Raw genomic sequence first — 20,853 nt, 5'->3', positions numbered from 1 at the left:
TTGTTGCAAATTTTGAAATGATGGGGTTTGGGCGGGAGTTGCTAATTATTGCAAGAAGCCTGTTCTGAAAGAAAGTTGAACGCATTAATTTACACCCTCATGTTGGTGTATCGACAGGGTGGTCCGAAGAATTTTTGAAACACTTTGTACTGTAGGGTACAATTGTGATCTGACTATAAGGGTGACTGTTACTTGAGGCTTGGTGAGTCGTTAACCTCTTTAAAGACCATGTCACATGGTTTATCATTGCAATATGTTGCACTGTGCTCGCAGTTTCAGTTGAGATTGGACTGTCTTGCCTTGTAGGTGCTGAGAAGCGTTTTTCCTGTCAGATTCTTTATGCGTAGCTGGACTCTCAGTTCCACCATGCACTGCCCTTGATGTGACTGTAGCGGGGATGAGACCCCGTCCATCTCCTTCTGGAATGTACATTTGCCAAGAAGGTCGGAAATGGATGCAGTACTCTTTGTTGAAGTTCGTCCTGCACAGCTGTGTAAGTACAGGACTCTGTGTTCTCTGTTCTGTGCTGTTGCTACGTTCACACTCTGAGATGAACATCAACTGCTACTGGAAGATGATTAACTCAGTTAACTTTGCTTTTCTTCCAGTCTCCACAATGGACTGCACATTCCAAGGTGCAAGTCCATATGCTGACAGACACAGTGAAACTTGGTGCAATTTCTATAGCTCTTTTGGCAAATTATATGCAGCACCCAACGTTAGACAGGGACTGGTAAAGGAAACTGCTTGGATTTGACAAATAATCAGTATAGGGACAGCATATTTGGGTCTGAATGGGTTCTTAATACAGTATGTTGGCCTATTCAAAGGTTCATGTAGCAGCATTGTTGATCATGAAACTCTCATCTGCACCCTCCAGGGGTCTGAGCTGTTATTGCTGACTTTGATCTTTAAGATCTGTGTCTGTTAGAACAATACAGAGTGGGAGTTAGTCAGGATAGATTAATGTTTGGTTCTGCAGGGCCCAGTCCAGAGGTTCCTCCTAGAATAAGTGGCTTTATCCAAGAAGTAGCTGAAGACAAGTGCATGTGATGTTGGAGCTGCCAGATGCCCAAGTTGCCACTGGGCATGTGGCTTTACACCTGGAACTTCTGCCCAACCATGTTTATCCACAGGCCCTGGACCATCCCATGCTACACCAGCTCAAGTCAAGTTTATTGCCATATGCACAAGTATGGTGAGGTACAGGTACCTGCAGAAGCATCACAGACAGGTAGATTCAGACAATACACAAAGCATAAGTTATACAAGACAGTGTAGAAAATGATTGCAAAACACAATTAGAAACACGTCCATGGTAGTGCAAGTGGTGGTCTGTAGTGCTCTGTTGCTGAAGTTGGATTAAGGTTGTGCGGGTTGGTTCAAGAACCTGATTGTTATAAGTAAGTAGCTGTTCCTGAACCTGGTGGTGTGCAACTTCAGGCCTCTGTACCTCCTGCCTGATGGTAGCAGTGAGAAGAGGGCATGGCTTTGATGGTGGGGATCCTTGGTGATGGAAACTGCCTTCTTGAGGCAGTACCTCATTAGATGCTTTTTGATAGTGGGGAGGGCTGTGCCTGTAATGGACTGGGCTATGTGCACTACTTGAAGTCTCTTGAGTTCCTGTGTGTTGGAATTGCAGTACCAGGCCATGATGCAATCAGTCAGGATACTTTCTACAGTGCATCTGTAGAAGTTTGTTAAAGTATTTGGTGAAAGGCCAAATCCCCTTAAGCTTCTATGAAAGACACTGGTGTGCCTCCTTCATATGTGCTGGGCCCAGGACAGGTCACCCAAGATGTTAACACCCAGGAATTTGAAGCTGCTAACTCTCTCCACCATTGACCCACAAATGAAAACTAGCATGTTCCCCTTTCTGAAGTCAACCATTAGTTCCCTGGTTTTATTGATACTGAATGAGAATTGTTATTATGGCACCACTGTTCTATCTCATTCCTGTATGCTGATTCATCACCACCTGTGATTTGGCCAACCACAATGGTGTCATTTGTGAATTTGCAGATGGTATTGAAGCTGTGCTTCGACACCCAGTCATGGGTGTAAAGAGAGTAGAGCAGGGGGCTAAGCAAGCAGCCCTGAGGTGCACCTGCGATGGTCAATGAGGAGGAGATGTTGTTGATGTTCTGTACTGACTAAGATCTACTGATGAGGAAGTCAAGGATTCAGTTACAAAGGGAGGTCCAGATCTCAGAACTTGGTGATAAGTTTGGAGGGGATGATTGTTTTGGTTGTTGAGCTGTAGTCAATGAATAGCAGCCTAATTGTGTTTCTGTTATCCAGATGGTCCAGAACAGATTGGAAAGCCAGCTGTTGACCTGTTATGGTGGCTGGCAAATTGAAGGTGACCCAAGTCATTTCTGAGGAAGGAATTGATTCGCACCATAACCAACCTCTCAAAGCACTTCATTACGGTGGATGTAAGTGTTAAGTTCAGCTCCCAGCTCCTCAGGCAATGAGGCAAGGTGTGATTGCTGCTGCAGGGAGTGTGGATCTCCAGAAGTGAACATTGTAACATAATCCAAAGTACATGGCCTGCATTGTAATCCCAGTGCTACATGCAAAATGTTTACAAAGTTTAGGCAATTTTGCTTCCTCAAATTTATCTAGCTTCATTCCTTTAGTAGCTTTAATCTTTGGAAATTCTATTTTTCCACTGCTTTTTGTGGTTGGTTAATGGTAGAAATTCCTTGTACATGCTAACACTTACAATTACGTATAAAGAAATCCCCTGTATGGATCAGCACAGTAAAAAGAAACACTGAACTAAACAAGGTTAAATGTTTCTTTGCTTCAAAAGATACTAGCAATTGTCTACTATTTCAATCAGAGAGAAAAAAGAAACAGCCATGAAATTTACTGGTGCTCTGACAATGTAGACCTTCAAACTGAAGACAAATCAGCAGCCCACAGTTGGTGGGAAACAGTTGAACCAAAACCATGTGATGCAGGTGAAATTAATTAAACTGATGCAAAATAGAAAATGCTGGAACTATTCAACAGGTCTGTACCAATTAAAGGTCATCAACTAGAAATTATGTCTTTTATCTTGCCACATATACTGCCTGACCTGCTGAAAATTTCCAGTGTTTACAGCTTTTATTTCAGATTTCCAGCATCAGCAGTTCTTTTTGGCCCGGTAATTGAAGCAGGACACTTTAGTAATGTGATATACTGTTTGAAAAACTGTTTTCTGGCACGACAATTTGATTTTAATGACATTGAACATGGTTTTTCCACTGCCACGGCTTGGAAACAAAACTAATTTATGAATGTCAAGGCACACATTTCCATGTGATTTTATGTGTATTTTTTACATATTTTGCATATACAATTAAGTGATAATGGCACAATAAAAGTGTAATTGATATATGAAAGAAAGATTTATAGTAAAAATATTCTTGCACATATTTGGTGTTTCAGGAAAGACCAAAAACACTCAGGTGTGTTGTGTAGACCTCCTGCTTTGCTTTAACTGCAGGAATCTTCAGTGGTACTCTTAGGCAGGTCTAAATGGCTATTTGTTTGTCTGTATCTTGTAGTAGTTGTTTTGTTGTAGGTAGAATGAGAATTAAAAACAAACTAAGAATCTAAGTTATTTTGTTAAGGTAGTTGTTTTATTCAGTTGTGTAAGGAAAAGCTGAACAATATTTAAGAAGAAAGCAAACATATTCACATAGGCATTGTAACTTAAGCTGAAGGAACATAAATATTTTACTTGCATTGCAAGGAAAGTAAATATGCAAATATATTAAAATAGAAGATAAAATGCTAAAAACACAAAAGTGATCAATTTCTAAGTGCTTTGGTTACATCCCATGGAAAACATTGTGATATTTACATTAGTTAGGCACTTCAGTTCATTAATTTTAGTTTATGATAGAATTGAAGTTACTTGAAAAAAATAATTCTTCTACATTCAACTGCTTGCTTCATCATCTTGGTTCGCATTGACATTTATCCTCTCCAGCTGCTGTGTGCACTCATTCTGTACCTAATCCAACTACTATTGTTTCAGACTGATTTTTCTCCTAACATTCCAGAAGATATCTTTTCATCAGTGTATCCTGGCATTCTTTTACCACTCTTTTGCCACTCCAGTTTAGCTAAAATGGCAATCTTTATCTACTTTCTGTATTGGTACTCTTCATACTTTCCCAAAGAAATTGTCATCCTTTGCTCCCATGAAAATAACTTCTGCCAATTTCCTTTGTTAGTGCAGGTAAATTCTTTACATTCAAAATGTTGCTAATAGGTTCTCTTCTCTTTCGCCAAAGCACCACTCCTGTTTCTCTCCTACTTCCAGCCAAGCCCCCCAATGCACTTCCCGCTTCTCATCCTTTACACGTTCTACTATCCATTGAAAATGTAGATGGGTGGATTAGCAGGTTTGCAGGTGGCACCAAGATCGGTGGAGTTGTGGACAGTGTAAAGGACTATCAAAGAATACAGTGGGGTATAGATCAGCTAGAAATATGGGTAGAGAAGTGGCAGATGAAGTTTAATCTGGGCAAGTGTGAGGTTTTGCACTTTGGGAGGTCAGATGAAAGGAGAAAGTATACAGTTATTGGTAGGCCCCTTAATTGCATTGAGGTACAGAGTGATCTTGGAGTCTAGTTCCATCGTTCACTGAAAGTGGCTATGCAAGTAGATAAGGTGTTAAAGAAGGTGTATGGCATACTTGCCTTCATTGGTACGGGTCTTGAGTATAAGAGTAAGGAAGTCATGCTGCAGCTATACAAAACTTTAGTCAGACTGTACTTGGAGCATTGTGTGCAGATCTGGTTGCCCCAGTATAGGAAGGATGTGGAGACTGTAGAAAAGGTGCAGAAGAGGTTTACCAGGATGCTGCCTGGATTAGAGGGTATGAGCTATAAGGAAATGTTGGACGAACTTGAGTTGTTCTCCCTAGAGTGTCAGAGGCTGAGGGGAGATATGATAGAGGTTTTTAAAATTATGAGCAGTATAGATAGGGTAGATAGTCAGAATCTTTTCCCCAAAGTAGAAATGTCAAACATCAGAGGACACACTTTTAGGGTTAGTGGGGGGGAAGTTTAAAAGCCACGTGAGGGGCAAGCTTTTTACGCAGAGTGGTAGGTGCCTGGAATAGGTTACTGGGGTTATAGTGGAAGCAGACAGTTTGGTGGAGTTTAAGAGACTTTTAGATAGACACATGAATATGAAGGGAATAGAGGGATATGGATGATACACAGGAGGAAGACATTTACTATAGATTGGCATCAAGATTGGCACAGCATCATGGGTTAAGTGGCCTGTCCAGTGCTGTACTGTTCCATGTAATAGGGAAATAATCCCAGGATCGAGTAATGGGGCGGCTGTTACATCTCCTGCATGGAAAAGTGCCATGAGAACAGGAGTGTTGGTAAAGATGGAAGAACAAATCGGGGAGTTGAGGGAACAGTCCCTTTGGAATGCTGAAATGGGTGATAAAGGTGACTGGTAGAGAAATCTTGTTGAAGGTGGCAAAAATTACATTGAATGTGTTTGATGGGTTGGAAAATGAGGATAAGGAGAACCCTATCCTTACCTGTGTTGGGAATAGAGGGAATGAGAGCAGAAGTGCAGGAAATAGATGAGACATGGTTAAAAGCTCTATCAGGGGAAAAATGTAGTTAAAGAAAATGGAAAACATCTCAGACACCCTGTTACGGAAAGTTTCATCGTCAGAACTGATACGATGGAGACAGAAAAACTGGGAGAATGGAATTGAATCCTTACTGAAACCAGGGTGGGAGGAGATGTAATCAAAATATTTGTGGGAGTCTGTATAGTTGTAATGAATATTGGTCATGAGCTTATCTGCTGAGATGGAGGTAGAGAAGGGGTGAGGCGGACATGGAACATATGAAAGTGAGAACAGGGTGGAGATTGGCATTTACAAATGAAATGTTTGAGTTCTGTCATCACTGGAAAAAGAGTTGAGGGAATTAGGCCTGAGAACGATAAACAGGAAATTTTTCATCGGTCCCACCAGGAGGCAGCCACAGTTTAGGACCATGCACGTTCCCATTGCCACGACTGAGCTTTAAACTCATGGTCACAATTTTATTTTATTGTGCGTGTTATTGCACCGTATTTCTTGTTCTTTGTTGCACACTTGTTTGTATGTAATTAAAATGTGATTGATACGAGATTCCTCGCAGAAAAAGCGAGCACTGGGTACCGCCCCTGCAAACGTTCACCGCCCCCGCGAAGGGCGCCCGTGATCCCGCCCCACTGAGCACGTGACCCAGGGCGGGGCGGAGAGAAAGGCGGGCGGGCTGGCCGGCGTGCGTGACGCTCTCCACGTGACCGCCCGCGCGCGGGGCGGGTGTTTGCGTACGTGTGCGGCGCGAGGACCAATGCGTGAGCAGGGTCGGGACGGCGGCGTCTGGGCGCGCGCACCCGGGGAGGGGGGGGGGAGGAGGAGAGAGGAGGGGGGCGGAGGTGGGGGGGGGGAACGAAACACGAGGAGGGGAGGCGAGGCGGCGGGAGGAACGGAACCGAACTGAAGGGAGGTGAAGCGCGATCACAGCCGTGGAATGGCGGAGGATAAAGCCAAGGGGGTGAGGCCTGTTGCGGTGGAGGGGAGGGGTTGACCGGCAGGTCGGAGTTCCAACGCCTTGGGTCTGGGAGTTGGGTGATGTCTGTTGTGCTTTAGGCCTTGCTCACCCATGCATTCCGAGTAGCTGATGGACGGCGGGGCTGGGGTTGGACGGAGGGTGTATAGGGTTGGCCCAGGTCTTTCGGATCGACTACAGGTCTGGTGCGGTGGCTTAAAGTGTGGATCCTTGTGTAGGGGACGGGAACCCATCTTCGTTCACCGGAGATGTGTCAGATTCAAGGATCCTGTGTTGTTTAGTCTTTTAATTCAAATTCGGCTACGTTGTGTGGTTGTCTCCGGCGCCTGGGCCTACACACTTCCGGCTGCCAGAGTCCCCGGAGTGGCGACGTTTAGCCTCCCAGTTTTTACAATCCAATAGACTGAGGCCGGACGAGCATTATATCCGCTATTGCACTGAATTATTCGGCCGTTGTGTTTCTGCGGTCACGTTTCCCTATTTCGAAGCTGACAGTTCGAATTCACTTCAATATATCAATTCAGGAAACGAAAGCAGTTTGCTGGAATGGTCCTCTTCACCCATAATGATAACTAATTATAACCGAAGGCAATATGTGTCTAATCTCTAATCTTTTAGTATCCAAAAAGAATTTGCAACTTATTTCTTCCCAGCCGCCTACTTTCTAAAGCCTTCCACAAATGAAAATCTTGTGTGCAGTTACTTTCCAGATTGGATCTCAATTGTAAAATAAACTGATAATTTAAATTATTTTGTTTGGCCATTGCAGCTTTGAAATGTGTACTTGGGATTTTGTCGCTTTTTGTTTTGGATACTGTATTAAGGAAGACATCAGATTTTTCATTTGGAGCTTCTCCCGGACAAAATGGCCTTCAGAGCATGGTAGACGTTCAAAATTTTCACATCTTTTCAAAAAAACGTTGCAGATTTGTGTGTCTTCTGGATCTGCATGTCTAGTGTACATCTGGGAAACATATTTCAGTTACTACAATTTAAGAAAGTGCTTGAAATCTGGTAATGAGAGTTAAGTTTTGGTTTGATCTTTAATTAGTTTTTACTTGACTTTGATATTCCCAGCATTTTAGCTAAAGTTAAGATTACCAGTATCTGTGGTATTTTGTTCATTTCAGCAATTTCCAGCTTCAATGCTGAATAAGGTATTTACTCATTGGGAAAATGAGCATTTTTAAAACTACTTTAAGAAATTTGATCAGGAAAAGTTGATTGCATCAGCAAGTAATATTATTCTGAGGGGAAATTGTGTATCAAGGTTTCTTGTTGCAGAGCATACGGTTTCAATGGCATTATGTTGTTTGTGTATCTTGCATTCTTGAGTGGTTCTGTTTGATATTGCCCCTTGCTGAAGTTCAGTAATCTTGTTAGATGTACAAACTCTTCACATCATCTTGGTCATTACAGCATAAACCATTGAGAGCTATCTTTCAGAATTATGACTTGTGAAGTACGTAGTGTTGGGGGATTACAACCAAATGTAAATTTTGTTTCTGGCTGTCCATAAAACTGGTTATCCATCCAAATTTTTCTTGTAGTTATTGCACTGATAAGTCATTCAGTTGGGGAGTTTCAGTCTAGACCATACTCAAAACTCTGTTCAATGAAAACAATGCAGTCTGCAATTCTAAAGTTTCTTTCTAAGAGTTGTGTGCACCAGTAGATGTGGTATCTCCCTGTAACTAGTAATATTATTTAATTGCTTTTTCTGTTTTTGTTGCTTAATGTGGCATAATTGTTTGATTAGCCATATGTGCTATATTAATGTTGTTTCTAGTGGTATGACTGTTATCACCATAAAGGATCTGCATTTTAACCTTTTTGGTTTTTTCCCATATTGCAGGCATCACATTAATTGCAAGTTCTTTAACAGGATTTGGAATACTAGTTTAAAAAAAATTGATTCCCATTGGTAGCAATTGTCTACATTTGAAAGTTAAATCATAACTATATACTACCAGCAGACTTCAATTTGGAATCAAGACAGAAATGAGTGCCTTTTCCTCCAGTTGCCTGCATAATATTAGACTCTGACACTATTAAACAAACAAGTGAATACATTTCTCAATCCCAGTAGAACGTAATTTCTTGAAAAGTAGCTCATGGCCTTTTCTGACTTTTGAGGCCCCATTCTCATTGAGTAGTAGTACTTGCCCCTTTTAATGGATGCTATTAATACAATGTATGACTAATCAAACAAATATGCAACAAAAGACCAAAAAAATTAGTGTTACTGGCATCAGAAAAATATCATTCCTTCTGGTGCACATTTCTTAAAGAAATTTTACAGCTGCAGATTGTAATTTTTAAAAATTGAACAAAGCTTTAAACTTGATCTGGACTGATTAACAGACCCTTAAATGACTGATCAGTTCAACAGCCAGAAGAAAGGTTTGCAGGGAGAAATAGTTTTAGAATGATCGGGAAAACAAAATTCATACATAGGTATAATCTCCAAACAGCCTATACAGCACAAATCATATTCCTAAAGTACAGCTCTGAGGTTTATCCTCCAATGACCAAGTTGATGTGAATGTCCAACACTGCAGGACAAGTTTACTGAACTTAGATAATGTATCAAGTAGACACCCGGACCACTTGAGTATGCAAAGTATACAACCATATGGATGCCATGGCCAGGAAAGTGCCCTTCATTCTCAGGAGGCTAAAGAAATCTGGTGTGTCTGCATTGACGTTCATCAACTTTTATAGATGCACCATAGAAAACATCCTATCTGGATGCATCATGGCTTGGTATGGCATCTGCTGAGCCTGAGACCTGCAAGAAACTGCAGAGAGTTGTGGACGCAGCTCAGCATGTCATGGAAACTAACCTCCCCTCTGTGTCTACACTTCTTGCTGCCTTGGTAAAGCAGCCAACATAATCGAGGACCCCATCCACCCCAGACATTCTCTTTCTCCCCCCTCCAAATTGGGCAGGAGATACAAAAGCCTGAAAGCATGTACATGGCTTAAGGACAGCTTCTATCCTGTAACACTTTATTCTACATTCTGTTATTGCTTTCCCCTTGTACTACCTCAATGTACTGATGTGATGAAATGATCTATATGGATGGCATGCAAAACCAAGTTTTTCACTGTACCTTGTGAGAATAATAAACTAATTTGCCAGTTTACCAGCATAAGCTGTGCTAAAATTACACTATCTTGAGGCAAAAAGATTGATCAAAGATTGCATTCGGTATGACAGGGGTTTGGGAAAAAACTTCCAAAAAGTAGAACTAAGATATCCATAGTAGGATTTTGAATGGTGTGATGGTCAGAGGAGATGGCAGTAGTAAAGAATGTGGCATGACTCTGGAGGTTTAAAGATGTGCAGTAAAGTTTTAAATGTGATTACAGGGGGATTTATCCTTGGACTCTTCCAGTTTTTCATCCAAATGCTGCTAAATCATGATCTTGTATGAAAATGCAATGCGTTGTACTACATGTGAACAGCAGCTTGGTCCATCATGTTATCAATTTTTCTTGACATCACCTTCCCCCAACCAACCCCACCCATATCCTCTAAATTGTTATACTGCTTGCCTGACATCCAGAACTGGATATGCAGAAATTTCCTCCAACAAAATATTAGGTGTACAGAAGGTATTGTCTTTGGTCCCTGCCATAAATTGCCCTAGTCACTAACTCCTTATCATGCACGTAGAATGAGGCTGAAGCAAACAATTCACACATCTTTACCTTTTATTGATTTGAGTTGCACTAGTGCCTTAAAGGAGACTTCCCAATTTTGCCTTTAACATTGCTTGACTTCCTTCCATAGCTTTGCTTTTCTGCCACTGAGACCCAAATTTATGATGTCATTTGTTTCTGGAAATTTTTTTTAACAGTTTTGAATGGCCTTCCATCTTGCAACATTTAACCAAGAGTCAATTGCCTGTATCCTAGTGCACCATTCTGTTCATCCATCCTCCTTGTGCTTTGTGGCCTAAATTGGCTTCCATTTAAGCAATGTTCATGTTGTCCTAGTTTTCAAAGACCCCTGTGCCTGTCTGGTGTTGCAATCTCCAGCCCTGCAATCCTGAGTTTTCCATGTTTTGCTCATCTGATTTTTAATTGCTCCATCAATGGTGTAATGCTTTCATCAGGTGATGCTCCTGGTTTCATAATTCCTTCTCTCAGTCTCCCAGCCTCTTATATTTTAAACAAAAAATCTTATTTTAATTCACTTGGGATGTGTGTTACTGCCATCCCTAATTGCACTTGAATGGTTTTTGCTAGGCCATCTGTAAGGGCAGTTAAGAATTGCTGTGGTTCTGGAATTGCATGAAACCTGAGCTGTGTAGGACAACAGATTTCCTATCCTGGAGGGCATCACTAATAAATAGATTTGTTTGAAAATTTGGTAGTTTCATGGTTGTCATAGTTGATAATTGACTTCTTAATTCCATCTTAATCTGATTAAATTTAAATTCCCAAACTATAATCCTGGGATTTCACCTCCCTGGTTTATTTGTACCTTTTAATGTAGCGCACAGGTTATAATTGAGGTGCTCTTGTTATAGATGGAGTTTGCTTGTGTTCTGCTACTAGTTTAGTAATTTTTGATCACTATGCTACTACCCCGATGATCCATTGAGGCATATTGCCACCCTCTTTCTAGCATTCTAGAGTGAAGGACATACAGTACTTTGGATTGGCAGATTTCCTGGACTATTGGATATTCTTATTAATATGCCAAAATACTTTTAACTCCTTTTTTAAGATGGTGCAAAGTAATAAATTTTTCAATGAACCCGGTGATTTTAAAGGGAACATGGGAAACCTGAACCAGTGAGCTAGATGCCAAAGCATCAATTTCTGGACTGTCAGAGATTTAATGTAGTAGCAAATGTATTGTTTTGAAATTTGAACATCACGTGATTTCTAATAGTTAATGTGCAAAATGGACATATTTGCACACTGAGTCTTTGGTTGTCAACAGAAGTTTACAGGAGGAAGAATGCATTAATCTAATGTACCATGTCTGCATTGCTTTCTTGGCTTCAGTTTTATCACTCATTGTTTCTGAACAAATGGGCTTTGAAATGTTTCATTGCAGGATCCAATTTTATGTTATCTATCAAGTTTGACAAAGCTGGATTTTGGCTTTCTAGCAGGAAAAACAATTGGAATATATTTAATGCAATACATATGCAGTTAATTTTTCTGCGATTCCTTTTGTTGAAGTCTCGTCTCCTCCTGAATTGATGCAGCTTTTATATTTGAACTCTATTTATTTTGCCATGGCTAGATAGTAAATTCAAGGTGTTTTTAATCCTGGTTTTAGGAAAACGTGAAAAGCGAAGGAAATGACCATAGGAATGATCATATTAACCTGAAGGTGGCTGGTCAAGATGGGTCAGTTGTACAGTTCAAGATAAAGAAGCAAACACCGTTGATTAAACTGATGAAAGCATACTGTGAGCGACAGGTTAGTGTTAATATGTTGAAATCTTTTTGTCTCAGCTGTTAACAAAATTTACTGTGGTTGTTCCAACAGCCCAGATGACAAATGCCTACCAAAATTGGAATTAATGTATTGCAATGTTTTCTGTCTTGTGTAGTCTTTTAGTTTACTTGTGAACTATCCTTGAATTTCGTATTAGTTGTGAAGTAGACTCAGACCAATATGTAGGTTTTCTCTTTCCATAATCCACCTGGTTTTCAGCTCATCAGCTCAGAACTAGCAGTGAGGGCCCTACAAGGCATGTTTGTTTATACCAAAAAAGTGGTAATTAATGTGCTCCCGTTACATGTTGACTTTGTTGGTGACCAGCCCGCTGTTGGCAACAGAGGCATTCAGACATAATTAGTGGAGGAATTCTATTTGAAAGGGAGGGGACCATTTCAATTTGTTTTCATTTTAGACTCTGGGGTAACTTAATTTTCCATCTATAACGTGGAAAAAGGTAACTTTAAAACACAAGCATAGTTGTTTTAAAGTTTGGTTCTAAAGCTTATTTTGGCTACAACAGAAAGAACTCTTTCTGTATTTCTTTATTCTGAAGATTTTTGGCTCCAATGTTATCCCCAGACTATTTTCACTTGCCTGGCCATCTAAGTGCAATTATATTTTGACAAAATAACTCTGTTAGTCTATAACTAGAGCATTAACTGCTAAACCTAAATAGTAATGGAATATGTAAATAAATGCAGTAATAATAATTCAGTAGTTATATAGTTTAGCTAGATGTCATACTTTAAAAGTTGTGACTATTGTGATGAATAGTGAAAAGCCCTAGTTCCAACAGGGATTCAACTTTTGGTCTACTGTTGTTAAGGCTCCAGGCCACAGTACATAATGGATTTACCTCGAGATACTGAGTTATTACACCAAATGTTCTCATTACTTTCAATTCCCTTTGAGAAGCTCCTATTTTTGACAGCTTGATGAGACCTTCCACAATGTTATGAGTACTTTCTAGCAATAAAGTAAGTGGCGTACTTTGCTGGGATGTAGTCAGAGCAGTCCCACTAATTCTGTGGTTGAATGATTACATTTAATGTTGAGTGCTTCAGGCAAGGATTTCATCCGAAAAGTGATCTTTGTGGCTTTGACACTCGCTTTACCTCATTTACACCTTCTGAGTCTCTTTTGCAATTCCATGATTTAATGCTGACCCTTTTAAAGTAAATGAGGTGTGTAAAAAGCCTTTATTTTGCCCACCAATGTAATTGAGTCCTGATCTAATTTGCGGCATGCATTCTACTAAATTACGGGAGCTCGTGCTACAGAAGCAAAATTTAAGCCATGTGTAAGTGTTTAAACAGACTGAATATAAAGGTAATGAAGCAGAGAAGTCAAATAATTTGTATGTAATGAACATATTCAGAATTTTAGTGCCCAAGATCCCAGTAGCACAAGTTTACATTCTCCTCTTAAGTGATGTGGTCAATAACCCCCATGGAGAAAGCATGCTATTAATTTGAGCAAATCTGGCTGCAAATATGAAGAAAAATTTTGACAAAATAACACTGTGCTTGTCTGTGATTACAACTTGCACTGCCAAACCTAAATAGCCATGGAATATGTAAATAAATGCAGTAATATTTATAAGGTAGTTATATGGCTTAGCTAGCTCTTGGGGCTAATTTCAAGTAACATGGTAGAACATAAAAATCTCAATTACAAGGGATAAAGTATAGAAGAAACTCAAGGGTCTAAATGTGAGCAAGTCACCAGTGGTTGATAAACTGCATGCTAGGGATTTAAAGGAAGTGGCTGCAGAGACGGTGCACCCATTGGTTGAATTTTTTCAGAACTTGCTAAAATCTGGGAAAGTATCAGAAAATTGGAAAACAGCCAATGTGACTCCCTTGTTTAAAAAAAGAGCAGGGCAGTTAGTTTAACAACTATTGTCGTCAAGGTGCTAGAATCTATAATCAGAGAAAATAGCTAATTATTTAGGAAAGCTGAATATAATCAAACCTAGTCAGCAGGTTTTATGAAAGAAATGTTTGACAAATTTGCTTGAATTCTTTGAAGATATAACAAGCGAGTTGATAGATGAAAACCTGTAGATGTAGTGTATTTGATTTCCAAAAGGCATTTGACAAGGTGCCACATAAAAGGCTGATGCATAAATTAAAATCCATGGTATCAGAGGAAGAATGTTAGAATAGATTGAAAGCTGGCTCTCTCATAGAAAACAGTTGGAATAAATGGGTCCTTTTCAAACTGGAAGGATGTAACTCGTGGAGTACAGCAGGAATCAGTTCTTGATCATTCTGCAATTGTTCATGATTTACATTAAAGACCTGGAGGATGAGACTGTGTGTAAAGTTTCCAAATTTGCCAGATATATGAAAATAGGTGGAAGGGAATGTTATGATAAAGATTGGATTGGTGTATTATTGTCACATGTGCCAAGATACTGTGAAAAGCTTTCCTGCATGCCATCCAGACAGGTCATCCATACATAATTACATCAAGGAAGAAACATAGAATGCAGAATATAGGGTTGCTGTTACAGAGAAAGTTCATTGCGGGTAGACAAAGTGCCAGGGTCATGATGACGTAGATTGGGAAATCAAGAGTTCATCTTTTGGTGTATGAGTGGTCCGTTCAAGAGTCTGTTAACAGCGAGATTGAAGCTGTCCTCAAATCTGGTGGTACGTGCTCTCAAGCTTTTGTATCTTCCTGACAGGAGAAGAATGACTGACAAGGTTGGGCGGGTCTTTGATTATGTTAGCTGCTTTCTTGAGGCAGCGGGGAGTGTAGACGGAGTCAGTGGGGGGGAGTCTGGTTTGTGTAGTGGACTGGGCTGCGTTCACAACTCTCTGCAATTTCTTGTAGTCTTGGGCAGAGCAGTTGCCATACCAAACTGTCTTTCATCTGGGTAGGATGCTTTCTATGGTGCATCGGTAAAAATTGGTAAGAATCATTGGGGACATGCAGGATTTATTTAGCCTTCTGAGGAAGTAGAGGCATTGGTGTGCTATCTTGGCTGTAGTGTCCAGGTGCTGGACCAGAACAAATTGATAATATTTACATCTCAAATGTGTCCACCTCAGCATCATTGATACAGACATGGGTGTGTCCTCCACTTCCTGAAGTTAATGACCAGCTCCTTGGTTTTGCTGACTTTGAGGGAAAGGTTGTTGTCTTGACACCATGCCAATGGACTCTCTATCTCCTTCCTGTACTTGATACTGTGATGCTGAAAGATTAAGTGAGTGGGCAAAAGACTGGTAATTGGAGTTTAATGTGGGGATGTGAGGTCATACACAAGAGATGAGACGGCAAGTGAATGAGGTACGAAGGGATCTAGGTGTTCTGGTGCATGAATCTCAAAAAGCGAGCAGGTGGGTCTAACCAACATTTTTGTCACGTTGGCCTTCATTGCAAAGGGATTGAAGTTTAAAAATTGAAGGTTTTGTTGCAATTGTATAGGGTGTTGGTGAGGCCTTGTCTGGAATACTGCGTACAGTTTTGGTTCCCTTGCCTAATCAAAGTAAAATTGCAAGAATACAAAGGATATTCAACAGGCTAATTGCTGGGATGAGAGGGTTGTACGACTGAGAAATACTGAATGTTTTGGGCCTGTATTCCTTGGAGTTTAGAAAAATGAGGCATGACCCTTTTCAAACCTATAAGATCCTCAGGGGGCTTGACAGGGTAGATGTTGGGATGTTTTCACCAGAGGGAGTCTTGAATAAGGGGACATAACTGCAAGATAAAAGCCTGGTCAGTTAGAATTAGGGTATGTAGAAGTTTCTTCTTGCGGGAGGTAATGGACCTCTGGAATTCTGTCCTGGTGGGTAGTGAAAGTTGGATCACTAGAAGTACTTTAGGTGCTGGTGGATAAATATAGAGAAATGGCACAGAAGTTGAGTTGAAGCCAGCTTGGATCAGCCATGATCATATTAAATGCTGAGGCAGGCTTGAATGGCCTGGTGGCCTACTCCTATTTTCTTAAAAACAATGTTGGAAGTGCATACCAGATCAAATAAAATCAAACTGGAGAGAGTTTGTTTGAGTCAAGGAGCACTTTACAAAAAACTGGAAGTATTTTGGGAGGGAGGGGGTCATGGAGACAACAGAAGAGGGAATATCTGTGGTGTGCAGATCAAAGTTGTCAAGGTAACAACTACTTTAAAATAACAGCAGTTTTATTTGTTTCTTTATTTTTCTGCCTCCATCTGCTGTTTTCTTTAAAGTAACTGTTACCTTGACAGCTTTGGTTTGCAGCCTATTGTGTACATTACATCTGTTCTCTCCACCCCTTGCCCTAGCTGTAACCTGCTTGTTTTCTCAAACATGTTAAATTGGTTGAAGACTCGAAAGTACTTCTGACACAGTACATTTTCAAGGACCCAGTTGCACATGATTACTGAGGCAAATCTTTTGATTAAAGATGAAAGTGACCAGTTGAGCCAGACTAGCATTATGCCTGAATGTTGAAAGCTTGAGTTAAGGTACAACACAGAAATAGGCCCTTTGGCCCAACTAGTCCATGCTGACAAAGATGCCTATCTACGTTAATCCCATGTTCTTGCATTTGGCTCATGCACTTCTATTCTTTTCTTATCCATGTACTTATCCAAATGCTTTTTAAACACAGTGATTGCACCTGCCTTCTGCTTTTACCACCACCTATAGCAGCTTGTTCAATATGCTGAGTACCTTCCTGGGGGGGGGGGGGGGGGGGGGGAGGAGAGACTCAGATCTCCTTTAAATATTTCCCTTCTCATCTTAAACCTATGTTCTCTAGTTTTAGACATCCCTACCCTTGGGGAGGGGGATCACTCCTCAGCATCGTGTGCTCCAGTAAGAACAATCCCAGCCCATCCAATCTCTCCTTGTAACCAAAGCCCTCCGTTCCAGGCAACATCCTGGTGTAATTGGGAAATTGGTGATTATGGTTTTCTGATAAAGCAATTTCTAAATGAAAATCACATTGAAAATACTATAATCTCAAAGTTAAATTCTTTTAAAACTAATATTGAACATGCAGAATAAAAGCCAGTCTGAGAGAAAAAAAAACTAAACATCTATGATTGGGCAAAAAGACAATTGTAATTGGACACAATATTAAGGTAGGTAGATGAGGTGGTGGGGTGGGATAGAGGAGAAAGTTAAGAATAGAAAGATGCTGTAATCGATTGTTGAATGTTATAGAAAAAAGCAAATGGAGTGTGTATTGGATTGGGAATTGGGTGGGATTGAGGAGAAATGAAATACAAACATCATGGAAGGATGCTACTCATTGCTAGGTAGAACTGTTGTTTGACATTTGGGAGAGATTTGAACAAAGTACTGGAACAATGTAGTGGCAATAGTTAATTGCTAGAAATTGTAAGTAGACAGGTAATAATTTATTGACATGACATGACATAACAGTTGACTATCAAACCACAAATGGAAATGGTATGTACTGTGAATTTAATGGAGGCCAGTGTTGTTGGATAATGTTTCTCTCAAACTGGCTTTTCAAACCAAGATTACATTTCCAAGTTTTTATGACTAGAACAAATGTACATGTGATGTCAATTAGTGCTTGTTCATATTTTATGTAATTGGTGCTAGTCTTATTAGAGTCAAATAAGACTTGTATGAGGTAAAAAAAAATGGAATTGAGTCTATATCTCATCATAATGGTGTCCTGTATTACTCTCACATTTCATATGATGCATGGTCATAACTGTGGAACTTTTTTCTGTGCTCATGCTCAATACAAGAACAGCTGAGAAACTAAGAAAAGCAGCTGAAATCTCTATGTAAACAGTCTGTTTGAAATATAAATATAGTAAATGGTTTTGGATGAAATTCTTTATATTTAAAATGAGGATAGCAGGTTGAAAGGATAAAGTTGGAGCCAAAATCACAAACTTGTTCTTTGAAGGTGTCAGAGATGGACTTGAAGAATACCAAAGATATGGGTTGTTTGGGAAAACCATGTTTACTTTTTCAAGTCAAATAGTTTATCTTTGAGGGTCACTACTACTAGAGCACCATCTAAACTTGGTGGTCAAAGTCTTGAAGGCCATCAGCTTGGATGTGTTGAGACCAAGGTTGGATAAATGAAAAGATAGCATGCAAAATTTAGAGTGCATTTAAAATATGGAATTGCAAGTCCCAGCCTACTGAAATTTATCATTTTTATGCTGAATATATTCTGCTTGCAGGGCTTGCAGATCAGACAGATCAGGTTTCGCTTCGATGGGCAGCCAATAAATGAAACTGATACACCAGCTATGGTGAGTAACCTTTCTTGGATTGAAAGTATCCATGTGCTGAGCAGAGTATCTTTGAAACAAATGCAAATCTTAATACTTACCTTTAAAGATCTCTATTATATTGTTGCATAGTTGCCAAATCAGCATGGTTGCCAAACCATGAAGCATAGTTGCCAAATCAGCTTTCCAGTTTCTGGTTTGCACCCTTTCCCTAGGACCAGGGAATGCTTGCCTTCTAGGTTGCTCACCACTCTCCTCCATCCTAATTATTACTGTAAAGCTTAGCACATCCATCCCAGATTCTGAGCACTTTTCCAAAGAAAGGATAGAATTGTAATTGTTTCAGTTATCAAAGTCAATATTGAGGCTAATGAGCGAATTGGTATTGAGCATTGCTTTCCTGAAAATCCAAGGAATAGATGATTTAAGTGACAAGGAACATAAAACATAGAACAGTAAACTTGATATTGAACCTACAGACAAAAAAGAGATTGGCCACTCTGTATTTAGAACATAGAACATTATAGCACAGTACAGGCCCTTCAGCCCACCAAGTTGTGCCGACCTTTTAACCTACTCTTAAGATCAATCTAACCATTTCCTCCCACATACGCCTCCATTTTTCTATCATCCATGTGCCTATCTAAGAGTCTCTTAAATGTACCTAATGTATCTGCCTCTATCAGCACCCCTGGCAGCATGTTCCACGCACCCACTGATTGGTATTGGAGCCTTTGTCTGAATGTCCTTGGTCAATCTTTTCCTTTGTTTTTTTGAACTTTTGCAGCTTGTTCTATGCTCCCCTATTTATCCTTCATGTTCTGAGCTATGTCTTCCTGTTTGATTTGTCATCATGCCTCTTGTGCTGATGATCCCTTTTTTTTTTAAACTGTTTAATCATCTCTATTTGCTACTTGATAACTATGTTGCATTTGTCCAGTTTTTCTCCCACATCTTTTATTTCCCTTGTGCTGGTAGTTTGAAAGACCAACAATTTGGGGACAGTGGTCAAGTTTGTCACTTTATTAAAATATAAATTTGGAACACAACTGATTGCAAAATCTACATATTAGTTACTTGGTGAGGGTCTGCTGCAGATATTTGGGGCACTGATTGTAGAAATTTTGTACTCAGTAGGGAAAATATACAGAATTCTGAATGTTTTAGCTGAAACTTGTGAGTGTATAATCTTGGCAGGATCAACTGCAGTTTAGAAATCCTAGCACAGCTCTTTCCTAGAAGATATGAATATGAATTTTGAACTGGGTATGTTTAAGAATCAATAAAGATATGATGTGAGGCTCTCAAAGAACCAATGATATTCTATTGGAGTTGCCTCTGCCTATTTGGGGTAATGCACATAATTGCTGCAAATGTGAAGGATGCACCTAAAGTTACATTTGGATGGATCCAGTCTCTGCAGGTTTTGTTTTTATTTTCCGAGTCAGCCTGAATATTTAATAGGGGTTGGGAAGGGGAATCAATCTGGGAAAGAAAAGATCATTTTTAATTGGTGGACATTGATGTGCAATATTCTTTATTTTGATAAATGTATGATAGAATAATTCTTCTCTCCTTGGCAGCTGGAAATGGAAGATGAAGACACCATTGATGTATTCCAGCAGCAGACGGGAGGAATTTGCTAACCTCAATAATTTAATGTAAATAATGTTCCACACAATGTACATGTTCTTTTCAACACGCTGTATTTTTACTCTATTTTGAACAATCTGCAATATTTGGGGTGTTAAGGTGTTGGAGGGTTGTTTAAGGAGCTGTGTGCCATCTTTGCAATAAGTTTGCTTTTTTTTTGCATTGTTTTACTTCTGGAAACTGATTTTGTTTTCTTTGTATTTTGGATTAATCCCAATAAAGTTGATCTTGTATGTACAATGTTTGATTCACATGGGTATTGGCTTATTGGGGGATGGAGAGAAGAAGGGAAGTGGTTAATTTTTGTTTTTGTTTCAGGGACTTACTGGTATTTTCATCTTCCAGTATCATACCCCATATCTCTGGAGTGTTGGATGATATTCTGGGAAACAACATTAATATCACTGACCAGTTCCTCTCCCAACCACCCCCCCCCCCCCCCCAAAAAAAAGCATCACTAATATCACTAATATTGTAGTAGAGCTGAGAATCATGTGATCATAATCTCCCTAGGTAAAAGCTGCAAAATTGTAAACAGAATTTCACTTTGTGCTGCTTCCATTGTTGTCGTAATAGCATTAACACAACTGATTTTTTTAGCTGATACTGATTCTGGTAGTTTGTCACTAGTGAGGTCATGTTAAGAATGGCTTTTCCAAGCTTCTGGGCCCACAATTCACTGGACAAATCAGGAAATGAGAAATGTATATTCTGACATTTCAGCCAATAGGGGCGGAAGGTTTGTTTTTGAATATGAATTAGAATAAGTTATTCAGATGCTGCTTCAGAAATGCAGACGTACTTTTCTGAGCTATTGAAACTCCTTTTACATAAACCCTCCCACCAAATCAAATGTTTTTATTCTTGCTGTATTCTCAGTTAGAAGAATTGCAACAGTCAAGCA

At 39.8% G+C, this 20,853-nt stretch overlaps 1 protein-coding gene and 1 long non-coding RNA gene across 4 annotated transcripts; both read left to right on the top strand.

Moving 5' to 3' along the window:
* The first annotated feature begins 70 nt into the window (after positions 1 to 70).
* Positions 71 to 2,433, top strand: LOC127573871 (uncharacterized). Its single transcript, XR_007956829.1, has 3 exons — positions 71 to 202; positions 307 to 493; positions 2,302 to 2,433. It is a non-coding gene; the product is annotated as an uncharacterized LOC127573871 (long non-coding RNA).
* A 3,908-nt stretch (positions 2,434 to 6,341) lies between these two features.
* On the top strand, positions 6,342 to 20,189 carry LOC127573388 (small ubiquitin-related modifier 3-like). Of its 3 annotated transcripts, none has more exons than XM_052021552.1 (5): positions 6,342 to 6,393; positions 7,369 to 7,481; positions 11,905 to 12,048; positions 18,246 to 18,317; positions 19,880 to 20,189. In XM_052021552.1, exons 1-5 carry the CDS (start codon positions 6,381 to 6,383, stop codon positions 19,940 to 19,942), a joined length of 405 nt encoding a protein of 134 aa, XP_051877512.1. In that variant the 5' UTR covers positions 6,342 to 6,380; the 3' UTR covers positions 19,943 to 20,189. The 3 variants fall into 3 exon arrangements, with proteins under 3 accessions (XP_051877512.1, XP_051877513.1, XP_051877514.1); XM_052021553.1 differs by having other exon boundaries at positions 6,377 to 6,384; XM_052021554.1 differs by lacking the exons at positions 6,342 to 6,393; positions 7,369 to 7,481 and adding an exon at positions 6,440 to 6,584.
* The last annotated feature ends 664 nt before the right edge of the window (positions 20,190 to 20,853 follow it).

The sequence above is a fragment of the Pristis pectinata genome, chromosome 8 (assembly GCF_009764475.1).
Source record: "Pristis pectinata isolate sPriPec2 chromosome 8, sPriPec2.1.pri, whole genome shotgun sequence".
Classification (NCBI taxonomy): Eukaryota; Metazoa; Chordata; class Chondrichthyes; order Rhinopristiformes; family Pristidae; genus Pristis; species Pristis pectinata.
Note: the sequence above shows the minus strand (reverse complement) of the source record. Positions and strands in the feature narration are given on the sequence as shown.

What these genes read in the sequence shown, in the direction of transcription:
- LOC127573388 (XM_052021552.1), top strand. An exon ending in AAAATGGCCTTCAGAGCATG is followed by an intron (nt 7,482 to 11,904) that starts GTAGACGTTCAA and finishes TCCTGGTTTTAG; the next exon opens with GAAAACGTGAAAAGCGAAGG. An exon ending in AAACTGATACACCAGCTATG is followed by an intron (nt 18,318 to 19,879) that starts GTGAGTAACCTT and finishes TCTCCTTGGCAG; the next exon opens with CTGGAAATGGAAGATGAAGA.